The 24,296-nt window shown below is 38.4% G+C and overlaps 1 protein-coding gene across 2 annotated transcripts in view; it reads right to left on the bottom strand.

The window, feature by feature from the left end:
* Window positions 1-24,296, bottom strand: part of Slh (sec1 family domain containing Slh) — a 294,184-nt gene that overhangs the window by 238,773 nt on the left and 31,115 nt on the right. Inside the window, exons 2-4 of one of the 2 annotated variants that reach the window (XM_090383401.1) lie at window positions 23,133-23,203; window positions 15,924-16,012; window positions 1,127-1,217 (exon numbers count right to left, since the gene is read on the bottom strand). In XM_090383401.1, the coding sequence (XP_090239527.1) occupies window positions 1,127-1,217; window positions 15,924-16,012; window positions 23,133-23,203 (251 nt within the window). Of the gene's footprint in view, window positions 1-1,126; window positions 1,218-15,923; window positions 16,029-23,132; window positions 23,204-24,296 lie in introns of those variants that run through there. The other variant, XM_090383403.1, reaches the window with a different exon arrangement.

Here is a 24,296-nt window from a genome sequence, read left to right as displayed (position 1 = left end):
ATGTCGAATTGCATCCATGAAGCTGTCGCTGCTATTAAAAGCAACACAGTGCTACTCACACATGTATGGGATTTCTTCTCATATTGTGTTGAAGCCTGTCTTCTGTCACACTTTACTAATTTTGAGTATCTTTTGTGATACTTCTTTTGATCAAGATTCGGTTTGATTGCAGTATTAATAAAATTCATTTACTCCTGCTGTACAATGTTATTGAGTTTCTGAGTGCTATCTTCAAAAAGGCCTCTAAGGTTGGGAGAGTACATATCCAGAATTTAAAACAAATACACCAACCGTTTAATTATAATGGTTTAATACTAGAAACTAAAATGTACCAAATGATACTACACTGTAAAATGATATATGCAAAAGACTGATTTACAAAATAAATATACGATGAAACTTTAATATACAATAAAATATAAATAAATAAATAAAATATTTAAAATACAATAAAGATAAAAGCGATAAAACATTGACTGAAGCTTTCGGAGGCTTCCGCCTCCTTTCTCAACAACAATGATGTTTAAGCAACACATCCTTTCTGAGTGCTCTTTAATCCACAGCCAAATTTTAATCAAGCATTTATTGAAACAAAACATTTCTAATTACAGTAAGCTTTTTCATGATTTTTTTCATAAATTTACTATCATATGCAAAATGCTAGAAGCAAAAATGATATCACCAATTTGTTTAACACTAACTCAAAACCTGTTACTCCTACTTCAAACTGAGTATAGACTTTTCTTCTTGTATGAATTCTGTTTTCTTGTACCATCCCTCAATAAATATTGATGTTGATTTCAAGGACACTATGATTAACAAAGGATTTTAAGAACACACAATTTAAAATCAAGTAAAAGCATCTTAATATATCTCAATTTTTCAATAAAATTAAGATTTGACTGAAAAAATATTATTGAAAGATTATTGAAAAAATAAAAAAAAAAAAAATTTAAATATGAAGAAGTTTAGTTTACATTAATTTTTTCTTTAATCTTCATTGCAATCTAATGAAATTTCAATAAAGATTAAAAAGAATGACATATGAAGTTATTTCTTAATGTCTTTAAAACATATTAAGGAAAAACTTGATATCTAAGGATATTCATAAACTCAAAAGACTTGCCTGAGATATCCTTGTAACATTTTCTTCTGTTGCCATTACAAAGTAAACAGCAGGTACATCAGGAATTGGTTCTCTATCTGAATGAAGAAGCCTAAGAAGAAATCCAGTCATTTTGTTTTTTAATTTTATAATTTTTTATAATTAAAAAATTAGTGTTTTTTTTTTAATTCAACAGAGCAAAAAAAAAAAAAAAAAAAAAATACTACTATTGCTAAACATAACTCACATGACTGGAGCAGTGTGGCATTGGAGGCAAATTGCTGCTATGGATAAAGGGGTGGTTGAGGGGGAGAAGACAGAGAGTGGTAATCAATGGACACTGCTCATCGTGGACTAATGTTATTAGTGGGGTCCCTCAGGGTTCAGTGTTGGGTCCATTGTTGTTTTCTGTATTTATAAATGATATTGAAGATGGTATATCAAGCTTAATGTCCAAATTTGCAGGCAATACAAAGGTTGGCAGGGTTGTCAAGGACACTACTGACACTATGCTGCTGCAACAGGATTTGGAACTACACTGACAGTGGTAGAGAATGAAAAGGAATGGGGAGTAATTGTGCAGGCAGATATGCAGTTCGCTGAGCAGTGCAGACGGGCTGCAAGAGTAGCTCATGGTGTCTTGTCAATGATATACAGGAATTTTTCTAGCAGGGATAAGGTGATTATTCCCTTGTATAAGGCAATGGTCAGGCTACACCTTGAGTACTGTATACAGGTCTGGAGGCCTCATTTCAAGAAAAATGTAGAGCTGCTGAAACGAGTACAGAGAAGGGCAACAAGATTAGTGAATGGAACAAAGAGGTACTCTTACGAAGAAAGGCTTAAGTTTTGCAAATTAGTGTCTGGAGACTAGTCACCAGCAAGGTGATCTAATAGAGGTGTATAAAGCATGCTCAATGCTGATGGGATTCTTCCTCTTGCTCAGAATAATCACCTGAGAGGGCATAAATTCAAATTGAGGAAAGACAGATGTAGGATAGACGTGCAGAAATTTGCCTTTAGCCAGCGGGTAGTTGGTTGGTGGAAAAGACTTCCATCCCTTGTCATGGAAGTTGATAGCCTAAATAAATTTAAGGCTCAGCTGGACAGGTATTTCGAACAAATGGAGGGGTGAAGTGGAAGTGGTTTTTTTTTTTTTTTTTTTTTTTTGGCTGATGCTGCATAAGCTTGCTTTCTTGCATTATATGCCTCTACTAATGCTAAAATGCTAAAAAGACTGTCATTCATTTCATTTAAAGAAATATCTGTCCAAAACCTCTTTCTTTACATAAGCTATGTGTGGTTGAAGTGATACAGAAACAGACAATGAAGAAAAGGCACCTCTCTATATATAATGAAGATTTAATTCCATTTCCATTTTGACCCTACTCTGTTGACTCACTACATTGAGTATAAGATTAAAGTGTCAGACTAAATTACATAATTAAAATTATTTTCAATGACATAAAAAAAAAAAAAAAAACATTACAGCTCATGGGGTCTGTAATATATATAGACTACAGATAGCTAACAGATACAAAGGAGCAATGGACAGCTGTCCAAACTGTCATGTTTCTAAATTATATATAGTTCAAGTAGCTACATATGTCTAAGGCAGTTATCTGCAGGTATCTATAGATGCAAATGTCCAAAGGACAGCTGCCAAATGGTCACATTTCCTGGGAGATGGTGGCTAATGGTCACTGATTTGGATCCCTCAACCAGTAGACAAAAAGCTAGCCTTAGTTCAATGCTAAGTGATCCATTCAGTGTGCTAGAATCATTGCTGATACTGGTGGAATGGGAGATATAGAAGGGCAGAGTATGTATTTAGATGAACCACTGGGTGCTGTGTTGGCAGATGAAGAAGAGAGGAAGAGCATGGATTGGTAAAGACTTAAGAAGACCCCCCCCCCCATTACTGGATGTTCTGCATTACCACCCATTCATGCTCACTTCCTTTCACCTGCAGATTATTTGGTAATGAGGACAACCACCAGAGTCAAGTACAGTAGACTCTCGATTTTCCAGGATTATCCTGTTTTACGTAACAAGGGAATGACTAGTAACATATTGCTATTATATTATTATTGACAAATCCGAATTCAGCACGATACTTGTTAATGTTTGACCAATTTCATACATTCTTATTAGTTTAATTTTCTGATCCAAATCGATCGCCTTTCTTTTCTTGGTAGATTTACTAGTACCGCTGTCACTTATTCTCTTAGTCGGCACCATGATAATGGACAAAATGAAATTTTCTGTAAAAAACTTCATAGAGTTAAGGCGAAAACTCACTATTATCATCTCTCACTGGAGACCAAGCGTTGAGTCTTTGGTGTTAAGGCTTAAGTTATGGTCAACTTAGAGACAAATATACAGTTGTGCCTAAGTTTCAATCTTTTTAAGTTGTATAGCTTCACCAGAATGGTAAATCTACTATACATTTAAAAATCTGAGATTCCTCCAGGACAACTGTTTTTAAGCTTAATAGTTTTCTCATCAGCTGGCAAAAGGTCTCTATTGTAAAACTTACGCCAAATTGTGAATAATGCATTTCATCTAAGTGAACACAGTTGAGTGGTGTATGGAAATAAACTTCACTTAAGTGCTATACATTTAAAAAAATATTAACAACTTAGGGGGAATCACAGATAACAGTATTTGTCTCTAATTGAATGCAAGTCCAAGCCTTAGTGCTGAGAACTGACTCAGTGCTCCATCATTGGTGAGAGCAAAACGTTTCTCTATGATTGAAATGAAATTTTAATTTGATTTAACCTGCACTGATTTATCCTGGCAATCCCACTGGGGATATTGTATTGTGCTACATTAGCCAAACATCCAATTCTAAGGGTTAAAGGTAAAATATTACCTTTAATGGAGGAATTACTTAACAAGTACAGGTCACTGTTGAAAAAAAGCTGTGAATTAAGGTTGAATTTGAAAGTGTCTGCAATTCTGCCAGACACGATAGGAGGGAGTATATGATGAGAGCCCTGTCGATCAATTTGGCCCTGGAAAGATTGTGCAAGGCTCAAGGGGTAGAATTTTTTTCAGCCTGGTCTGTACTTGTTAACAGGAGAGACTGTTTCTACAGGGATGGGATACACTTAAATAGAAAGGGTGCAAGAATATTTGCTGATGCTATCGAAGCAGTGTTAGGTGGATTGGAAAACTGTTAGATTGGGAGGATACAAGGACTAATAGATTAACAGTAGCCACTGGCAGAGGTGAAAGTGATTCTTGCACTGCTTCAATTGGAATGAGCCGCAGCCTGGAAAATAAGATGCAGGATATTTCAGAGACTGCTGGGAATCATTGGGGTACAAGTAAATACATGGGTTGTATTAGGGTAGCTAAGAAAAAGAACAGGTACATGTATAATTGCGTGTACACCAATGCTAGGAGTTTAGTAAATAAATTTGATGAATTTGAGGTATTGCTCAAAACATCAAAGGCAGATATTGTGGGGATTTCAGAGACGTGGTGTCACACAGATATAAGGAATGCAGAACTGGAATTTGGGGAGTACAATGTCTACAGAAAGGATAGGAAGGGAGGAGGGGTTATGCAATTAGTTAAGAAATACATAAAATCCAAGGAAGTGAAGCCAGTCGACATCGATGGACAGGGCTGTGTCGAGTCAGTTTGGTGTGACATAAGCATTGGGAGATCAAAATAGAGAGTAGGAGTGTGCTATAGGCCTAATGACTCTGATGAGTATAATAAGAAACTGTACAGGGAAATAGAGTGGGCCAGTAAATCAGAGAGTTTTATAATGGGGGATTTTAATTTCCCAGATATTGACTGGAATTTGGGGGCTGGTCACTCACACACTAGCAAGGCTTTTGTGGATTTATTGGATGATTGTTTTCTTCATCAGCATGTTCAGGAGGCAACTAGAGGGAGTAATACTCTTGATTTGATTATCAGTAGTGATTCTTCATGCATTAAGAATCTGCAGGTAAATTAACCACTAGGTGGCAGTGATCACAGTGTGCTGAAGTGGGATTTACTCAAAGAGGTAACTACCATTAGGGGTAAAGGGAAGGGTTATTGCTTTCGTAAAGGCAACTACGATGGACTGAGACAGTATTTAAATTCTATACAGTGGGACCAACTGATGATGTTACCAACAGCAAATTCAAAATGGGAAGCATTCAAAGAACTTATCTTGGAAGCTACTAGGCTTTACATACCAACTAAGAAATATTGATCAAGGTTTAGGCCTAAATGGATGTCAGATGAACTAATGAGACATATGGCAGAGAAGAAAAATGCATGGGATACATACAAATGAACACGTGACACAGAAGCCTATGATAGATACAAGTTGATCTGTAACCAAGTTACAAAGGAGGTTAGGCAGGCGAAGGCAGATTACGAGAAATCTTTGGCAAGGGATGCAAAGAAAAACAGCAAAGAGTTCTTTACTTATGTAAACTCTAGAAGGAAGGGGATGAATCAGATTGGTCCACTTGATATTGGTGGGTCAACTGTTGATGATCCTGCTCAGGTAGCTAACAAACTGAATGAATATTTTGCATCGACATTCACACATGAGGAGTTTTTCAGTGAGGGGAATGCCAGAGGTATATTTAACTCTGGCAGTAAGCTAGAGAATCTTGTAATAACTGAGAGTAAAGAAGAGGAGAAATTGTTGAAGATAAACACAAGAAAGGCACCTGGGGTGGATGGAAGCTCTGATAATTATGGTTAAGGGTTTGCTTACTTCCTTTGCTGCCTCCTTATATTAAAGGAGGCAGCAAAGGAAGTAAGCAAAACCTTAACCATAATTATCAGAGCTTCCTTGGACTCAGGGGAAGTACCCATGGACTGGAGATGTGCAAATGTGACCCCAATTCACAAAGGAGGATCAAAGGGCGACACAAGTAATTATAGATCTGTTAGTTTAACTTCTGTTCCCGGAAAATTAATGGAGACACTGGTTAAAGAAGCACTGCAGGATCACCTAGACAAGACTTCAGTTATAGCTCGGAAACAGCATGGTTTTGTTAAGGGGAAGTCTTGCCTAACCAATTTGATTGGATACTATGATGCAGTCACAAAAGAACTGGATGCAGGAAATAACTTTGATATTATACTTTGTATACTTGGATCTTAGAAAGGCTTTTGATACTGTTGCACATGGAAGACTGCTGCACAAATTGGAGCAGCGTGGCGTTGGAGGCAATTGCTGCTATGGATAAAGGGGTGGTTGAGGGGGAGAAGACAGAGAGTGGTAATCAATGGACACTGCTCATCGTGGACTAGTGTTATTAGTGGAGTCCCTCAGGGTTCAGTATTGGGTCCATTATTGTTTTCTGTATTTATAAATGATATTGATGATGGTATATCAAGCTTAATGTCCAAGTTTGCAGACGATATGAAGGTTGGCAGGGTTGTCAAAGACACTACTGACACTATGCTACTGCAACAGGATCTGGAAAGGTTGAGCAGATGGGCTGAGAGGTGGCAAATGAAGTTTAACATTGAGAAATGTAAAGTACTACATATGGGAAACAGCAACCCCAGAGCAACGTATCAACTCTGTGGTACTACACTGACAGTGGTAGAGAATGAAAGGGACCTGGGGGTGGTTGTGCAGGCAGATATGAAGTTTTCTGAGCAGTGCAGACGGGCTGCAAGAGTAGCTCATGGTGTATTGTCAATGATATATAGGAATTTTTCTAGAAGGGATAAGGAGGTGATTATTCCCTTGTATAAGGCAATGGTCAGGCCACACCTAGAGTACTGTATACATGTCTGGAGGCCTCATTTCAAGAAGGATGTAGAGATGCTGGAACGAGTACAGAGAAGGGCAACAAGATTAGTGAATGGAACAAAGGGGTGCTCTTACGAAGAAAGGCTTAAGTATTGCAAATTACAGTGTCTGGAGACTAGGCACCAGCAAGGTGATCTGATTGAGGTGTATAAAGCCTTGAATGGTTTGAGCATGCTCAATGCTGATGGGATTCTTCCTCTTGCTCAGAATAATCACCTGAGAGGGCATAAATTCAAATTGAGGAAGGACAGATGTAGGATAGACGTGGGGAAATTTGCCTTTAGCCAGCAGGTGGTTGGTTGGTGGAACAGACTTCCATCCCTTGTCGTGGAAGTTGATAGCCAAATAAGTTTAAGGCTCACCTGGACAGGTATTTCGAATGAACAGAGAGGTGAAGTGGAAGTGGTTATTTTTATTTATTCATTTATTATTATTATTATTATTTTATTTTAGTTTTTTTTTTTGGCTGATGCTGCATAAGCTTGCTTTCTTGCATCAAATGCCTCTACTAATGCTAATGCTAATATCTGATTAGTTTTCGGAAGTTTATAGCTCAGCTTCCAATAGAGATTTTTTTTGAAATTTTGTTACAAGTTCAAAAATGCATTGAGAAAAGGTGTTGGAGTAATATTGTTTTCGGAAAACATTTCTATGTGAGAAATCCATACTTCTGTTTTTTAATTTAGTGCAGTATTAGTGTTTTCTACTTGACACTAGATTTCCAAATTTGAAATTCTGTTAGTAAAACACAATTAAGAAGAAATACATAATTTTTTTCCAAAAAAAAAAAAAAAAAAAAAAAAGAGGCTTTTGTGAGGAGTGAAAACTGGTATGCGTAGTATCATTTCACAATTGACAGCATATTTCCTATTTGCATGATACGTAATGGAAATTTCTGGACTTTTCAATAGAGAAATCAAAGAAACCTTTTTTTTTTTTTGAAAAGTATTGAATTTTAGCTCATGGATGAAATAAACAAAGAGCATGAAATCACTCAAGTTTTCTGTGGTTGCAAAGACCCTGCACAATGAGCTTGGGGTTAATATTGTTATAATATTGTTATACATAACTCTCCCTTAAAATCTGACAGAATATACTAGTCAGGGCAACCAAGCCCTGACTAAAATATTAATAATTTATTTTCATGGAATTAATTAAAAGGGAAGAAAAATGCATGGGATACATATAAATTAACAGGTGACACAGAAGCCTATGATAGATATAAGCTGATCTGTAACCAAGTCACAAAGGAGGTTAGGAAGGCAAAGGCCGATTACAAAAAATCTTTGTTGTTGTTGTTTGTTGGATTTATTGGTGCAAGGGCTACTAAGGCCATAATGCACCTATTTCAATCTTATTTGATACATGATTGTTATATTAAATAAAAGGATTCAGATCAGGTGATATTCGTTTATCAATTTGAGGAAGGTAAAAACATCATTAATATCTTGTCGGTCTCCCAGAATCTGTTGTAAGGTAAGTTTATTAGAAGAATATAGATGTGAAGAGAAAGCTGTTTTTCGTTCTCTCAGATATAATGGGCATTCAATGATCAAGTGGTTTACTGTGAGTTGAGTTTGACAGTTGCTGCATCGTGGAGGGTCATCCTTAGTGAGTAAATAACTATGAGTTAGGTGAGTATGTCCTATTCGAATTCTAGCAAGCACTACTTCTTCCTTTCTATTGCCTCTTAGGCTTGATATCCACTTCTTGTGATCCTTTTTAATCTGAAAAAGCTTATTGCTCTTTTCTCCCTGCCAAATGGATAGCCATTTTTTTCTAACATTGGTATGTATGATGCATTTTAAATCTGTGTAAGGTATCTGCATGTCTGATTTTATGTGACTGGCGTTCATGGCTGCAAGATCCGCTTGTTTGTTTCCTCTGATTCCAGAGTGCCCAGGTATCCAACAGAAAATTAATTTTTGCCTATTTGCAAGAAGCTGCGCTAACTTGGTTTGAATTTGTTGTTGTAGAAACGGATGACTGGAAGGAAATTTACACTGAAGAGCAGATACAGCACTTAAGGAATCGGTGTAGATAATAGTTTGAGGATATAATGACTGTTTTACATTGTCTAGAGCCATCAAGATAGCATACAGTTCTGCAGTGTAAATACTGTACTCCAAAGGGAGCTGCTGGGATATTGTATTGTTTGGTAGAATTGCAGCTGCTCCAACTTTATTATCTGTCTTGGAACCGTCAGTGTAAATTTGGGTAAAACTAGAGAACTGAAAAGAGTGAGTTGAATGGATCTGCTGAATACTGAAATTTGGAAGTGCATTCTTTCCCCATTGTTGGAAATGTTGGTCAACATTGGCCAAGGGTATTTGCCATGGTGGCATAGCCGTGCTAATATCTTGAATTATGTCATTCATATTTAGTTCGCTGCACGTAGTTATGCTTTGTAATCTAATGCCACATGGTTTATTCTGCAAAGGTTTATTTTGGTACAAATTATGCCATTTTGGGGTGAATAAATACTGTTTTATAGGATGATGTGGAAAACTTCTGATTTTTGCTGCATAACTTAATAACAGAGTTTGCCGTCGAAGAAATAGGGGTGGTTCATGTGCTTCCGTATAGAGACTCTGAACTGGCGATGTACGAAAAGCTCCCAGTGCAATTCGGAGGGCATTGTGATGTACTGGGTCGAGCCATTTTAATACACTTTCTCTGGCTGAGGCATATGCAGGTGACCCATAGTCTAGTTTGGATCTTATGAGCGACCGGTATAAGTGCAGCAGCATGTACCGATCTGCACCCCATAACATAGCGGAAATTGCCCTGAGAAGATTCAGCTTCTTTAGACAGGTTGTACGAATGTGTTTAATATGCTCTAAGAAACTAAGTTTTCTATCCAGAATTAGTCCAAGAAAGCTAATACTCTGTTGAAAAGAAATTGGATGAGAATCAAGATGTAAATCGGGATCTGGATGAAAATTCCGTTTACGGCAAAAATGAATTGCTGTTGTTTTTTGTTTTGAAAGTCTGTATCCATTATTTTTGGCTCACTGAACAAGCTTGTTAATTGTACCTTGAAGCTGCCTTTCAATGAAACGCATGTTTTGTGAGTGGCTTGAGATCGCCAGATCGTCAGCATACAGATAAGTTTCAACTGTGTCGGGAATACATTTTGTAATGGAATTAATCCTGAGAGAGAAGAGATTTATGTGACGAGATTTAGCTCTAGCTTTCTTGAACTGTATGAGCTTAGCTGTGGTTGGGTATTTACGAAATAAGTTCCAGTATCTATTCTTTTCTTTTTTCGCATTGCTACAGGCTTCGTTCCACCATATTTTTGGGTGGGAGCGAGTTTTCATGGATGATCTGGGTATACTGGTTTCTGCAGCTGCTATCATTTGCTGAGTTATGTAAGTTACGGCAGAGTCAATGGTGAGGGTCTCGATAGTCTGAATATCTAGATGTGCCAGCTCTTGATATTTCTTCCAGTTAGCTTTGTCGAATTTCCAAACAGTTTTTATCTCAGTTTGAGGAGGAGAGTTAACCGATAGTGTGCATATTACTGGAAAGTGGTCACTATTTCGCAGGTTATCAGTGACCGTCCAATCAACCAGAGGAAGGAGGTTTGGCGAGCATATTGAAAGATCAATTGCAGAAGTTGACCTTGAGGAAAGATGCACGTACGTATGAGTCCCATTGTTTAATAATGTTAAGTTGTGCCTTTCAAGAAATTTTTCAATTAACTGACCTCTCTTATCAAGGTGAGAGGAACCCATAGGGGGTGATGCCCATTCCAGTCACCCAAGATACAGAAAGGTGGTGGCAGCTGAGTAACTAAATCATTCAAATCTGCTAGAGAGTATGAACAGTTTGGCGAAAGGTATATAGAAACAACTGTTACCGCTATCTTAACCATAACTCTAGCAGCAATTGCTTCTAAAGTTGTTTGCAGTGGGACTAGTCTGAAAGGAGTTCTGGAGTTTACTAGCAATGCTACACCTCCATGTGCTGTATTAGAGTCATTCCTATCCTTTCTAAGCATTATATGATGTTTTATGCTCATAGTTATTTTAGGGGTCAAGTTTGTTTCCTGTAGACAAAGAACAGCAGGCTTATATTAGGTAATTAAGTCATAAACATCGTCTAAGTTAGCTCTGAGTCCGCGACAATTCCATTGAATGATTTTGTGCATTATTGAGGATTATCGGGTGTGTCTGCTTGCTTACGGGATGTGGTCTGTTTGCGCCTGTCTAGTCTTTTTTCCCTTTTTGGGAAATTTGGTCTAGTGACGTCCATGTCCTCCTCTTCCGCATGAAGTTCAAGAAGTGGTTCATCTCGGTGTGAATTTCTATCTATGTCCATGGTATCAGTATTGGTTTTTTGATTATTTCTTTCAGAGCTTGTTTGATTAACTGGCTGTTGTACAGAATTTTTATCTGGCGGTATTGTCAATGGTGTGTTTACCGAATGAGTTGATTGCTGTTGGGTAGGCTGTTCTTTTGGTGTAGAGAGGACTGACCTGGCCCAATCAGAAATTGAGATGCTTGGCGGAACTGAACAATCTGTTTGTACTGTTATGGATCGTTGCTTTTTTACAACTGAAGAATAAGATGGCAATTTATTTGAAATTAAACAATGTCTTTTTGCTTCTTGGTATGGCACCTTGTGTTCTACTTTGTACTTTTGTATATTCTTTTCAGTCTGCCACTGGATGCACTCCTTTGAAAATGCCGAATGATTCCCCTTACAGTTTGGGCAGCTTTGTATTTCATTGGGGCAGTCTGTGTGAACATGCTCTTTTGAACCACAGGAGGCACAGGTGGTTACACCCCTGCAGACTGCTTGTGAGTGTCCAAATTTCTGGCATTTAAAACACCGGACTGGGTTTGGAATATAAGGTCGAATTTTGCACCTTAAATATCCAGCTTTAACAGTTGTTGGTAAAATTGGTGTTTTAAATGTAAGAATGACCGTTCGGGTAGGAGTAAGAACCCCATCTTTCTTAATTACTATCCTTTTGGCATTTATTACATTTTGATCACCTAATTCCTGAACGATTTCCTCCTCAGATACGTTAAGGAGATCCCACTCGGCTATTACCCCTTTAGAGGAGTTTAAGGTGGCATGCGGGGTAACCTTTGTGGGAATTCCACCAAAAGTCGATATTTTTAATAGTTTTTCCGAGTGTTTATTCTCGTTCATCTCCACTAGAAGGTCTCCGGATTTTAATCTTCTAACCATTTTTGGTGGGCCCGCCACATTCTCAAGACATTTCTGTATTAAGAATGGGGAGAGCTTACTCAAAGGATTGTCAGTCAAAGAATGCAGTATCAAAAAACAGAGGAGCAGGGCTTTCTGTTCCTTCTTTTTTCTGCCGTTTTGCATTTCCTGCATTTAAGTCTTCTCTGTTTGAGAGATCTGGATCATGAGATCCATAAGTGGCATGTCTATTTATGTCCATCTTTGCTCCTTTTTGCCCCGGGAGAGTGTTTTTCTCCTCCCAGGTTTCCAGCCCCGCCACGTGGAGGCAGGAGCGGTGCCACCAGTGACCAAGCGGTTTAGAGGTTTAGTTAGGTTAGTATGGGTTATATATATATACACACAAAGAAAGAAAGGTGTATTTCCTTTCTGGATTCTACTTCAAAGCTTTTACGTAAAGAATCACTTAAGAAAAACAAGAAGAATAGTGACACTGGAAAATAAATATAACTAATCCGCTGTGAAAGAACGCTATGTATCGCACAAAATATCGCTTGGCACTCGGGGCCACAAAAAATCTTTGGCAAAGGATGGAAAGAAAACAACAAAGAGTTCTTTACTTATGTAAACTCTAGAAGGACGGTATGAATCAGATTGGTCCACTTGATATCAATGGTTCAACTGTTGATGATCCCACTCAGGTAGCTAACAAACTAAATGAATATTTTGCATCTACATTCACATATGAGGAGTTATTCAGGGAGGGGAATGCCAGAGGTGTATTAAACTCTGGCATTAAGCTAGATAATCTTGTAATAACCGAGAGGAAAATGGAGGAGAAATTGTTGAAGATAAACATAAGAAAGGCACCTGGGGTGGATGGAATCTATCCAGTTATATTAAAGGAAGTAAGAAAATCCTTAGCCGTAATTATGAGAGCTTCCTTGGACTCAAGGGAGGGAGGTACCCATGGACTGGAAATGTGCAGATGAGACCCCAATCCACAAAGGAGGATCAAAGGGAGACACAGGTAATTACAGACCTGTCAGTTTAACTTCTGTTCCAAGGAAATTAATGGAAGCACTGATTAAAGAAGCATTGCAGGATCATCTAGACAAAACTTCAGCTATAGCTCAGACAAACAGCATGTGTTTGTTAAAGGGAAATCTTGTCTGACCAATTTGATTGGATACTATGATGTAGTCACAAAGAACTGGATGCAAAGAATAATTCTGATATCATATATTTGGATCTTAGAAAGGCTTTTGATACTGTTGCACATGGAAGACTGCTGCACAAATTGGAGCAGTGTGGCATTGGAGCCAAATTGCTGCTATGGATAAAGGGATGGTTGAATGGAAGAAGACAAAGTGGTGATCAATGGACACTGCTCTTCGTGGACTAATGTTATTAGTGGAGTCCCCCAGGGTTGAGTGTTGGGTCCACTGTTGTTTTCTGTATTCATTAATGATATTAATGATGGTATATCAGGCTTAATGTCCAAATTTGCAGACGATATGAAGGTTGGCAGGGTTGTTAATGACACTAATGACAGTACGCTGCAACAGGATCTAGAAAAGTTGAGCAGATGGGCTGAGAGGTGGCAACTGAAGTTTAACATTGACAAATGTAAAGTACAGTCAGTCCTCGTATAACACGTGTTTACACTACACGAATTCGATCATACACGATTTATAAATAGGGGAACGATATCTTATATAACACGAACTGAATTTGCTTATGCATGATTTGCTTTGTGTTTACAAGAAATGGCAGTCGAACGCAGAATCACCCCAACCGAACACAACACGATAATAATGAAGATAAGATTCTGAAAATGTATTAATATTTTTTATCTCAGTGAAGGGGAAACACATTTCACCATAATAACGTAAAAACCAACACAATTCCAGCTATTAATATAATCGCAAATACAATTAGATCGAGTTTACTACCAATTTATAACAGATTCCACTAGCAGAACGCAACTGGAAATTGTTTTTATTGTTTTATGGTAGTAACCCCTAGAAATGTGCCTTAGTAAAATGTGAGGTGTTAATAGTGTATCTCTGCCTTTATGGTGTTGTTTATTCAGTTGCTACACGCACGCAGCTTTGTTTATGTGTATCAAGCATGCCTCCTCATTTTGTAATTGTGCTTTATTCCCTAAAAATGAGTAAAATACTTAAAAGGTGTGAAAACGAAGTGTCCTGGTGAAGACACTGCAGATTCAGAGAGAAAAAGAAAAGCGATATCGATAAACAGAGGCAGACTGGGTCAAAAATTCTTACCTGGGAAAATTTATAGTGGCCTCATACTATGGTTTATGGCCAAAATCACAGCGGCCTTCGGCCCACCGGGGTTTCCCCGGTAAGGCTTATGGCTAATCTACCTCTGTCGATTGAGAAAAAATATGAAATTGTGAAACGCTTTGAGTGAAATGAAAGACCACATGATATTGCACGTGCTACAGACCTAAATGAGGCAACGCCGAGAATTACAAAGAATGCAGAGAAAACAAAAACAACTTTCATAGCAGAGGAACAACTCAAAGTGTAATTAAAATCCATTCAATTAAGACACAAAGAATTGGAAGAGATGGAACAGCTGTCATCTGTTTGGATAGAAAATCAAACAAAAAACAAGTTTGCTTACGATAGAAGCAAAAGCATAGCAATATTTTATTACATAATAGTTGTAATAAAATACGTAAGTATTTTATTACGATTATTTATTGTTTGGTAATGTTTTGGTTACAAATGTGTGTTCAATCTTGGGTGGTTGGCACCTAACCCTACTTTTCCCATAGGGCCTGTTGTTTATATTGCACAATTTTGCATTGCACGAGGGTTTCTAGGAACACAACTATCGTGCTATACGAGGACTGACTGTACTGCATATAGGAAGCAGTAATCCCAGAGTAAAGTATCAACTGTGTGGTACTACACTGACAGTGGCAGAGAGTGAAAAGAACCCGGGGGTAATTGTGCAGACAGATATAACGTTTTCTGAGCAGTGCAGATAGTCTGCAAGAGTAGCTCATGGTGTCTTGTGAATGATATACAGGAATTTTTCTAGAAGGGATAAGGAGGTGATTATCCCTTTGTATAAAGCAATGGTCAGGCCACACTTTGAGTACTGTATACAGGCCTGGAGGCCTCATTTCAAGAAGGATGTAAAGCTGTTGGGATGAGTAACAGAGAAGGGCAACAAGATTAGTGAATGGAACAAAGGGTTGCTCTTACAAAGAAAGGCTTAAGTTTTGCAAATTACATTGTCTGGAGACTAGGCACCTGCAGGGTGATCTAATTGAAGTGTATAAAGCTTTGAATGGTTTGAGCATGCTCAATGCTGATGGGATTCTTCCTCTTTCTCAGAATAATCACCTGAGAGGGCATAAATTCAAATTGAGGAAAGACAGTTGTAGGATAGATGTGCAGAAGTTTGCCTTTAGCCAGCGGGTGGTTGATTGCTGGAACAAACTTCCATCTGTCGTTGTAGAAGTTGATAGTTTAAAGAGATTCAAGGCAGAACTGGACAAACATTTGGAGCGAGTGAATGGGTGAAATGAGAAGGGATGTTTTTTTTTTGGCTGATGCTATATAAGCTTGCTTACATGCATCATGTGCCCTTGCTAATGCTAAAAGCATTAAGTTGGGAGGATGCTGCCTTCGAAAGATGGGTGGGGACTCAGTTGAGAAGAATCAACTAGAGTTGTACAACTATTTTATAATTGTGTTAGTTTTTGAAGGCTAATTAAAATGAAAGAGTAAATATAATTTACAAATATTATTACTTGGAACATACCACTGCCTTCTAATTACATACAGTATGATAATCATTTATATTTAATTAATAACTTACATGTGCAAGGTTACTCCCAGTTCTCTTAATTCTTTTACAGATAACAATGGAGATATGATGTCCTGCCCACATCGATCATATATCAAAACCTACAGAATAAGGTGACTGTATATTGTCAATATTATATTATTCATTACTGGAATTAATGTAATAAAAATAAATCTAATATATATATATTACTCATCGGTATATTATGGTCAAAGTAGAATAAATCTACTGTATATAAATAAATCCATATCTAACACAACACAACAACTATAATGCAAAAGGCTGAAATCTGAAGCAATTTTAAGCAACCAGATTCTTCAGCTGAGCAACAATCTGTAATGTTTTGTAGTATTTCCATACTATTTTTCAAAATTTATTTTGCTTACATTGGTTTAAAGGTAGTGTTGTAAAGCACAATACCATAGAATTGCAGGGAACTATTTCAACATGGTAGTTGAAATCAAAATTTATTTGCCTTACTATGTTCAATTTTCACTCATGGGGGGGGGGGGGGCATTATGTTTCCACTGCAGAGGTCATGGGAGCAAAATTATTGCTATGGTTCTGCCTAAGTAACTATAAATTATTCACAGTTCAGCATATGTTCATTAATAGAGACCAGCCACCTGACAGGTAGTGATGGGAAACCAGTAGCTTCAAAATAGCTGTTTTGAAAGGGTCACATTTTTATAATATATAGCAGATTTGCCTGCTATGTGATGCTATACCATTTAAAAAGAGATTTGCAACTTAGGCATAACAGATTTTGTCTCTAAATTGAACGTAAGCCAAGTATTCTAAATTTAACTTAGTGCCAAGTATTCAGTGATGGTTTTCAGTGAGAGCAGAATAATTCCTATTATCAAAAATCCAAAGAAGTAAAGCACATGAATTTTATTTATTTTATCAGTGTTGAAAGCAATTACTCTTAGTTCAAGTATTCTTTATCCCCTTCTGAACATATAACCTGACATATCTCTAACTTTTTCGTATGTGATTCTTGATATTGCTGGTCAAATATTTACCTAATTACCAAAGGAAATATTATACATTATATTAACACAAAATATCTCCTGTATTCTGACCTAAGCTACAGCAAAGCACAAAATTTCAACCTCATCCACAACTTCCTCCACCCCTCCTGTCTGTCCCTGTATACATTATACTCCCCATATTCAAATTCAACATCATTTATGTCTGAGTGACACCATGTCTTTGCTATCCCTACAATGTCTGCTTTTGACGACTCCATCATTACTTCAAATTCATCAAGTTTATTTACAATGCTCCTGATATTAGTGTACATGCATTGTCTATTTGATCTATTTTTATTTTTTATATGAGGCATTTCTCAACCTATAGTACGCATACAACTAGTGGTAAATACAGAGCTGCAAAGGTCGCACTAGTAAAAAAAAAATAATAATAAAAATAAACAAGGCATTTATCCTCTTAAAAGAAAAAAAAGGTTGTACAGGCACTCCTCTACTTACGTACAAACGACTTACATACAACTGGCAGATACGTACAGAGTACAAAGCTGTTATGTTTGGTTATAAGAATCATTTTGAATGCCTTCATGATATTTTTCTAAAGCAGATTCCTGGAGGTCACTACCATAAAAACAATCAGCAGTTTCCACTTTATTGGGCTTTTCTGTTAGTGCAATCTATTATAAATGGGTAGTAAACTTGATCTTGTTGCATTTGTGATAATACTGATAACTGGAATGTGTGGGTTTTTACGTTACAGTATTACAGTGAAACGAGTTCCCGTTCACTGGAATCTTCAATCATATAAAAAACAAATAAATTTTCAGAACCTTCTCTGCATTCCTATTTTTTGAGCTTCGTAAAGTTGTCACTCCGTATCTCACTTGCGCATATCATGCTAGTTGCAATCTGTGTGTACTGTTCTTTGTTATTGATTGCTTATTTTCTTACTGTTATTTGCTTATTTCATGATAAAAAAAAAAAAAAAAAAAGTCAGTGAACAGAAATACCAGTTAGTTACATTATTAATTAAGCTATGTATGTAAGCATAAATTTATTTTTATTTTGCTAACCTGTGAGAAATATTCTTCTGATTTTCACGCATCATTAGGCCTGACATAGCCGAGTGGTCAGAAGCATGAGTGCAATAGCATGCACTCTTTGAGTGGACCGGGGTTCAAGTCAGTGACTACTAAATACGTGTTCAAGTCCATGACTGCTAAATAAATGTTTGTAACTGATGATTTATTGTAAACTCCACTGACCTGGTGGTCTGCTGGAGTATAAACAAGAACATTATAAATTTGTTAATTGGAGGAAGTAGAGTGTAAATTTGCGCTCTATATCTTTACTTTTATAGTCTGTGGGTAATATTCCTCCTATTTTCACTTATTAGAATAGCTGTTTAAAACAATTAAAATTCAGTTTGCAAATGTGATCACAATGACCGATGCTTACTACATATTGTATAGTGATTTGATCATAGATTAAATTAAATTACGTATCGTATTTAGATTAAATTAGTTTTGAATAAATACTGTACTCTACACTATTATCCATTGTATGTTTTTTCAGCCTCATTTAACTCGGTTACAAATCGTAAAATGGTGTACATGATGAAGTTTGTTGGGGGTTATAATCTCATTGCTGTATACTGTACTGTACTGTACTTTACATGTATTTTGTATCTACAAGACCAAATTTATTTATTTTTGTTACACAGAGCATTAAAACTATGATAAATGAATTAGCTTTCGGCTGGGTGGCAGCCTTCATCAGATTAAAATACTTTGAATGGCAGTTAGAATAGAGATGCACTGCCAGGATGGTGCGTGAGACACGTGGTTAATTGTTTGTTGATGTTTGTGGCTGTGACGTATGGTGGTGACGTGGCCAGCGTTTGTCCATGGACAGAATTACTGTTTCTGTGATGGGGTTAAGTTGACAACCACTGTTCCTGTTCAACGAGGTATCCGAGCATTTTATACTTAACGATTCCAACCAGGTGCGCCTTAGGTAATGGTGGGACTTGTCTACAACCACGACATCGCGGTGTGGGTCGATGTCGTGGTGGGTTGTCCAGACATGCTCGGCAATAGCTGAGTGTTCTACATCCGCCAAACGGATCGCCCTTTTATGTTCTGAGAGGCGTTTCTCGAGACGACGACCAGTCTCTCCAAAGTAGCAGCTCGTGCAGTCACGGCAAGAGATGCGATAGACCACACCACTCTGTAGAAGGGTGGGGACAGGTGTTTTTATGTTGGAAAGGAGAGAACGCAGTTTCTTGCCTGGGAGTTGGATGCACTTTACCCCATGCGATCTTAGGATTCTACCGATCTGCTGTGACAGGTTGGGGTAGTATGGGATGAATGCCCTCGTGGAAGACTCGTCACTGTTGGCGTTGCTGTTGGTCGTCACGTTGTCGCGTGCTTGTAGATCACATCTGTTAAGGACATCGATGGGGTAGCCACACCTCGTAAGGTCTACTTTGACTCTGGTGATCTCTTTGCGCCTTTCATCTGCAGAGCTGGAGTGTGTCCAGGCGCGAGTTAGCAAGGTTCGGGCGGTTGAGAGGAGGTGGCCCCGTGTGTGTGCTGACTGGAAGTTGGTAAATTGGCCAGCACACATAGGCTTACGATAAACTGTCGTCTTTAAGCATGTGTCTTTGCGCCGGACAAGTGTATCTAGGTATGGTATAGAGTTGTTCGACTCCAGCTCAACCGTGAATTTTATGAAGGGCGACAGTGAGTTGAGGTGGGTTAGGAGTCGCTGACTTGAGTCTCTAGGGATCACTACGAACACATCGTCTACGTAGCGACACCAAAAGGCGATGTGATCCGGTGCGTGTGTAAACGCACGTCCCTCTAACTCCTCCATCACGATGTTTGCTGTGACCGAGCTGACAGGGGAACCCATGGCTGTGCCATGTATCTGCTGGTAGATTGAACCATTAAACATGATTGCACCCCCTGTTAAGCACAGTCTGAGGGCGGCGGAAATGTCATCAGGCGTCAGCTTAGTTCTGTCGCTGAGGGTTCCATCATTGTCCAAGAGTTGTTTTGCGCAAGAGATGGCAAGTTCCACAGGGATGGAGGTAAAGAGTGATACGACATCGAACGATGCCATGACTTGATCTTGCGAGATGGATATAGTGCGGATCCTTTCTATGAACTCAACACTGTTGGAGACGGTGTAGGTGGTCTTGCCAACTAGAGGAGAAAGAAGTCTCGAGACAAATTTAGACAGCTCGTAAGTCGGTGATCCACAGCAGGATACAATAGGTCTTAGTGGCGTGCCTTCTTTGTGCACTTTCGGCAGGCCGTAAAACCGTGGGATCTGACACCCGGAGGCACGGAGGTGATTACGGGTTGACTGTGTGATTTTCCCTTGCTTCAGCCAAGTGTTGGTGAGGATATTCACCTCTGACTCCCATCGTTCCAAAGCCTTGTTGGGGTCGATGGTTAGGGGTTTGTAGACGGTAGTATCTCGTAAGAGCAGTAAGGCTTTCGCCATGTAATCAGTGTGGTTCATTACAACTGTACGACGGCCTTTGTCCGCCGGTAGAATGACGATGGACGAATCCCGTTTCAGTGCCTTGAGGGTAGAAATCTGTATACGGCTGAGGTTTGAAGAGACGGGGCGAGCATGGTGTAGAACTGCTGCAGTCTTTAAGCGGATTGCGTTGGCTACATCTTCTGGGAGGCGTGATAAGCTTGCTTCCACACCCAAGGCGATGTCGGTGATTGGTGGGTGCTTTGGAAGAACGGCAAATGTCATGCCAAGGGTCAACAAGTTTGTTTGTTCTGCAGATAACTGCTTGTTGCTTAGGTTCAATACGAAATCCGTGCAATTTGTGGGAGGGGGCATTACGCTGGCGCCGAAATTGACGAGATTCATTAATCAAAGTATTGAACTTACGTTTCTGTCGGGCACAATAACGATCTGATTCTCTGACGGCCTGGCAACATAAAGTATTGATTACCTTGGTGTAAATAGGATCGGGAATCAGAGCCTTAAGGTCGGCAAGTAGGGCTGCTTTGCTCGCTGAAGCACGTTGTATGTCACGATGGAGGCAGCCGATCCATATGCGTAGAGTTCTGAAGCCGAAGTTCCGACAGGCACGTCCCATACGCTCACTAGGAAACGGTTGTTTGTAGCGAAACCCTTTCGGTATAATCCAGTTAGCTTTGCATCTATGTGCAAACCTCAGGTGTTGCCTGCTACGGGCTATGAAGATAAAATCTTTCTGGAGTCTCACGACCATATCATATGTTGGTTGGCCAAGAATAGTCCGTACATAATAAAACACGCCTGCATGCTCTGGATTCATAATTTATTTATTTTTGTTACACAGAGCATTAAAACTATGATAAATGAATTAGCTTTCGGCTGGGTGGCAGCCTTCATCAGATTAAAATACTTTGAATGGCAGTTAGAATAGAGATGCACTGCCAGGATGGTGCGTGAGACACGTGGTTAATTGTTTGTTGATGTTTGTGGCTGTGACATATGGTGGTGACGTGGCCAGCGTTTGTCCATGGACAGAATTACTGTTTCTGTGATGGGGTTAAGTTGACAACCACTGTTCCTGTTCAACGAGGTATCCGAGCATTTTATACTTAACGATTCCAACCAGGTGCGCCTTAGGTAATGGTGGGACTTGTCTACAACCACGACATCGCGGTGTGGGTCGATGTCGTGGTGGGTTGTCCAGACATGCTCGGCAATAGCTGAGTGTTCTACATCCGCCAAACGGATCGCCCTTTTATGTTCTGAGAGGCGTTTCTCGAGACGACGACCAGTCTCTCCAAAGTAGCAGCTCGTGCAGTCACGACAAGAGATGTGATAGACCACACCACTCTGTAGAAGGGTGGGGACAGGTGTTTTTATGTTGGAAAGGAGAGAACGCAGTTTCTTGCCTGGGAGTTGGATGCACTTTACCCCATGCGATCTTAGGATTCTACCGATCTGCTGTGACAGGTTGGGGTAGTATGGGATGAATGCCCTCGTGGAAGACTCGTCACTGTTGGCGTTGCTGTTGGTCGTCACGTTGTCGCGTGCTTGTAGATCACATCTGTTAAGGACATCAATGGGGTAGCCACACCTCGTAAGGTCTACTTTGACTCTGGTGATCTCTTTGCGCCTTTCATCTGCAGAGCTGGAGTGTGTCCAGGCGCGAGTTAGCAAGGTTCGGGCGGTTGAGAGGAGGTGGTCCCGTGTGTGTGCTGACTGGAAGTTGGTAAATTGGCCAGCACACATAGGCTTACGATAAACTATGAATCCATTATGAATTATTACGATAAATTATGAATCCAGAGCACGCAGGCGTGTTTTATTATCTACAAGACCAAAGTTGGACTTACAAAACAGACTTACGTACATGAAAAAGAAACCGATAAGTATGTAAGTCGAGGAGTGCCTGTACTAGAAAACTGCATTTTTCAAAAGCTGTTATTCACATTAAAAGTCAGGGATCTCTGATATGGTGTAGACTACTGTTTTTCAAACTGTGGACCCATGGGGGGTCTGTAGAGACATTTGAAGTGGTCTACAAATAAAGTCCAAGGTTTGTTATCAATATTTAAAAGCTGAAAAAAAAATTTAGAGCACAGAAAGAATATTGTTAAGCATGGAGTCTACACTTCACAATATTAACTGTTAAACATTTTCAAGCTTAAAGAGTCCACTAGATTCTAGAAAGAACATTTAGATGACTATCCTGAAAGGTTCTGCTATGAAAAGAGTCCACAAAAAAGTGTTTCAAATTAAAAGGGAGTCCTTACATCAATACAGTTTGAGAACCACTGGTATACAGGTTAGTCAGCTATGGACTGTATTGCTTGTGTTTGAACAAGTTTGTTTATGGATGATACATAAAATGTCATTTTGTATTTATAGTAACAATCACTATAAATAATATCACAATTATATGCATGAAGGAATTACAAAATAAGCAGTTTTAAAGAATTTCTGATTTTAAAACAAAAATTTACCATAAAGTTATATAGAAAGATATCAACAATGCATCAGATAAAACGTAAGACAAAAATAAGCAATTGTTATTCAAACATTATTATATCATGAACACAATTTTTTTTAGTTTTAATAATACAAAATGGTTTTACAATGAATAAAGTCAAGAGTTGCATCCTTTGGCATTAGTGATATTATGCAAACCTAAACATATTTCTAATGTTTCAATTTAGATTATTACCAAAAATAAACTTACTTTCCATACAGGCTCCATTGCAGATGACTTTGTAGGAGTAACATTAAAATTTAACATGCGTTTTAGTGCCACTAGAGGAGAAAAGAAAAAAAAAACAAAAAAACTGGATATTAGCTGAGAACAAATAAAAAAATAATTTAGTTTTTAAATTTTTAGAAAAAAATTAGATATGGTTAAATACAAATAAGGATGACATGTCACAACTCAATAAATAAGAATGTTAATTTAAAAGTTGTATCCCATTTTACTGTCTATACTGTGTGGCAAGATAAACCTTATTATTTATTTTTTTTTTTTGCTATACATTAGCTAAAAAAGTAACTTTCATATATTTTATGAAGATATGTTTTTCAATTTAAAATAACAGGGAGATTCTTTATTAAGCCACCCAGATTTTTTGCTATAAACCAAAAATCAATAACAGGAATGTGCTGAAAATGTTCCTCATCCTTGGATAGGCACATATGCAGCTGGCAACATGTTTTCCTCAATGAGCTGAGGCATATCCGGAGAAACAATGGTTAAGAAGTAATGCATGATCATCTTGACAGGAATGCAGTAATACACTAACTACAACACAGATTTGTTAAGGAGAGACCTTGTCTGACCAATCTGATTTACTATGATGTAGTTACAAAGAAACAAGATGCAACAAATTTTGCAAAAAAAATGCTTTCAATATTTTATTAATGATCTTGATGGAGGCATATCAAGTTTAATGTCTAAGTTTTCTGAAGACACAAAGGTTGACAGGAATAGAGGTATGCTACTGTGACAAAACCTAAAGAAATTAGACAGATAGGCTGAGAAGTGGAAAATGAGGTTTAACCTTGATAAACGCAAGGTACAGCATCAGGGTTGCAGTAATTGCAGAATAAAGTACCAATTAGGTGCTACCACACACAAGCCAGTGGAGAATGAAAATGACCTAGGGGTTATTGTATAGTCTGACATTAAGTTCCCTGTGATGTGTAGACAGGCTGCTAGGAACAGTTCATAGCCTGTTGATGATATATAGGAACTTTTCCAGCAAGGACAATCCAGCTGTACAAATGCGGTTAAGGCCACATCTTCAGTACTTCATACAAGTCTCTAAGCCTCATTTTAGGAAGGATGTGGATCTCATCCAGAGAAGAGCAATAAGATTAGTCAGGGTCACAAAAG

Source organism: Mastigoproctus giganteus, chromosome 10 (assembly GCF_048544385.1).
Source record: "Mastigoproctus giganteus isolate SK-2022 chromosome 10, ASM4854438v1, whole genome shotgun sequence".
NCBI classification, from domain to species: Eukaryota; Metazoa; Arthropoda; class Arachnida; order Uropygi; family Thelyphonidae; genus Mastigoproctus; species Mastigoproctus giganteus.
The sequence above is the reverse complement of the archived record's forward strand: the minus strand, read 5'-3'. Positions and strand labels throughout refer to the sequence as shown.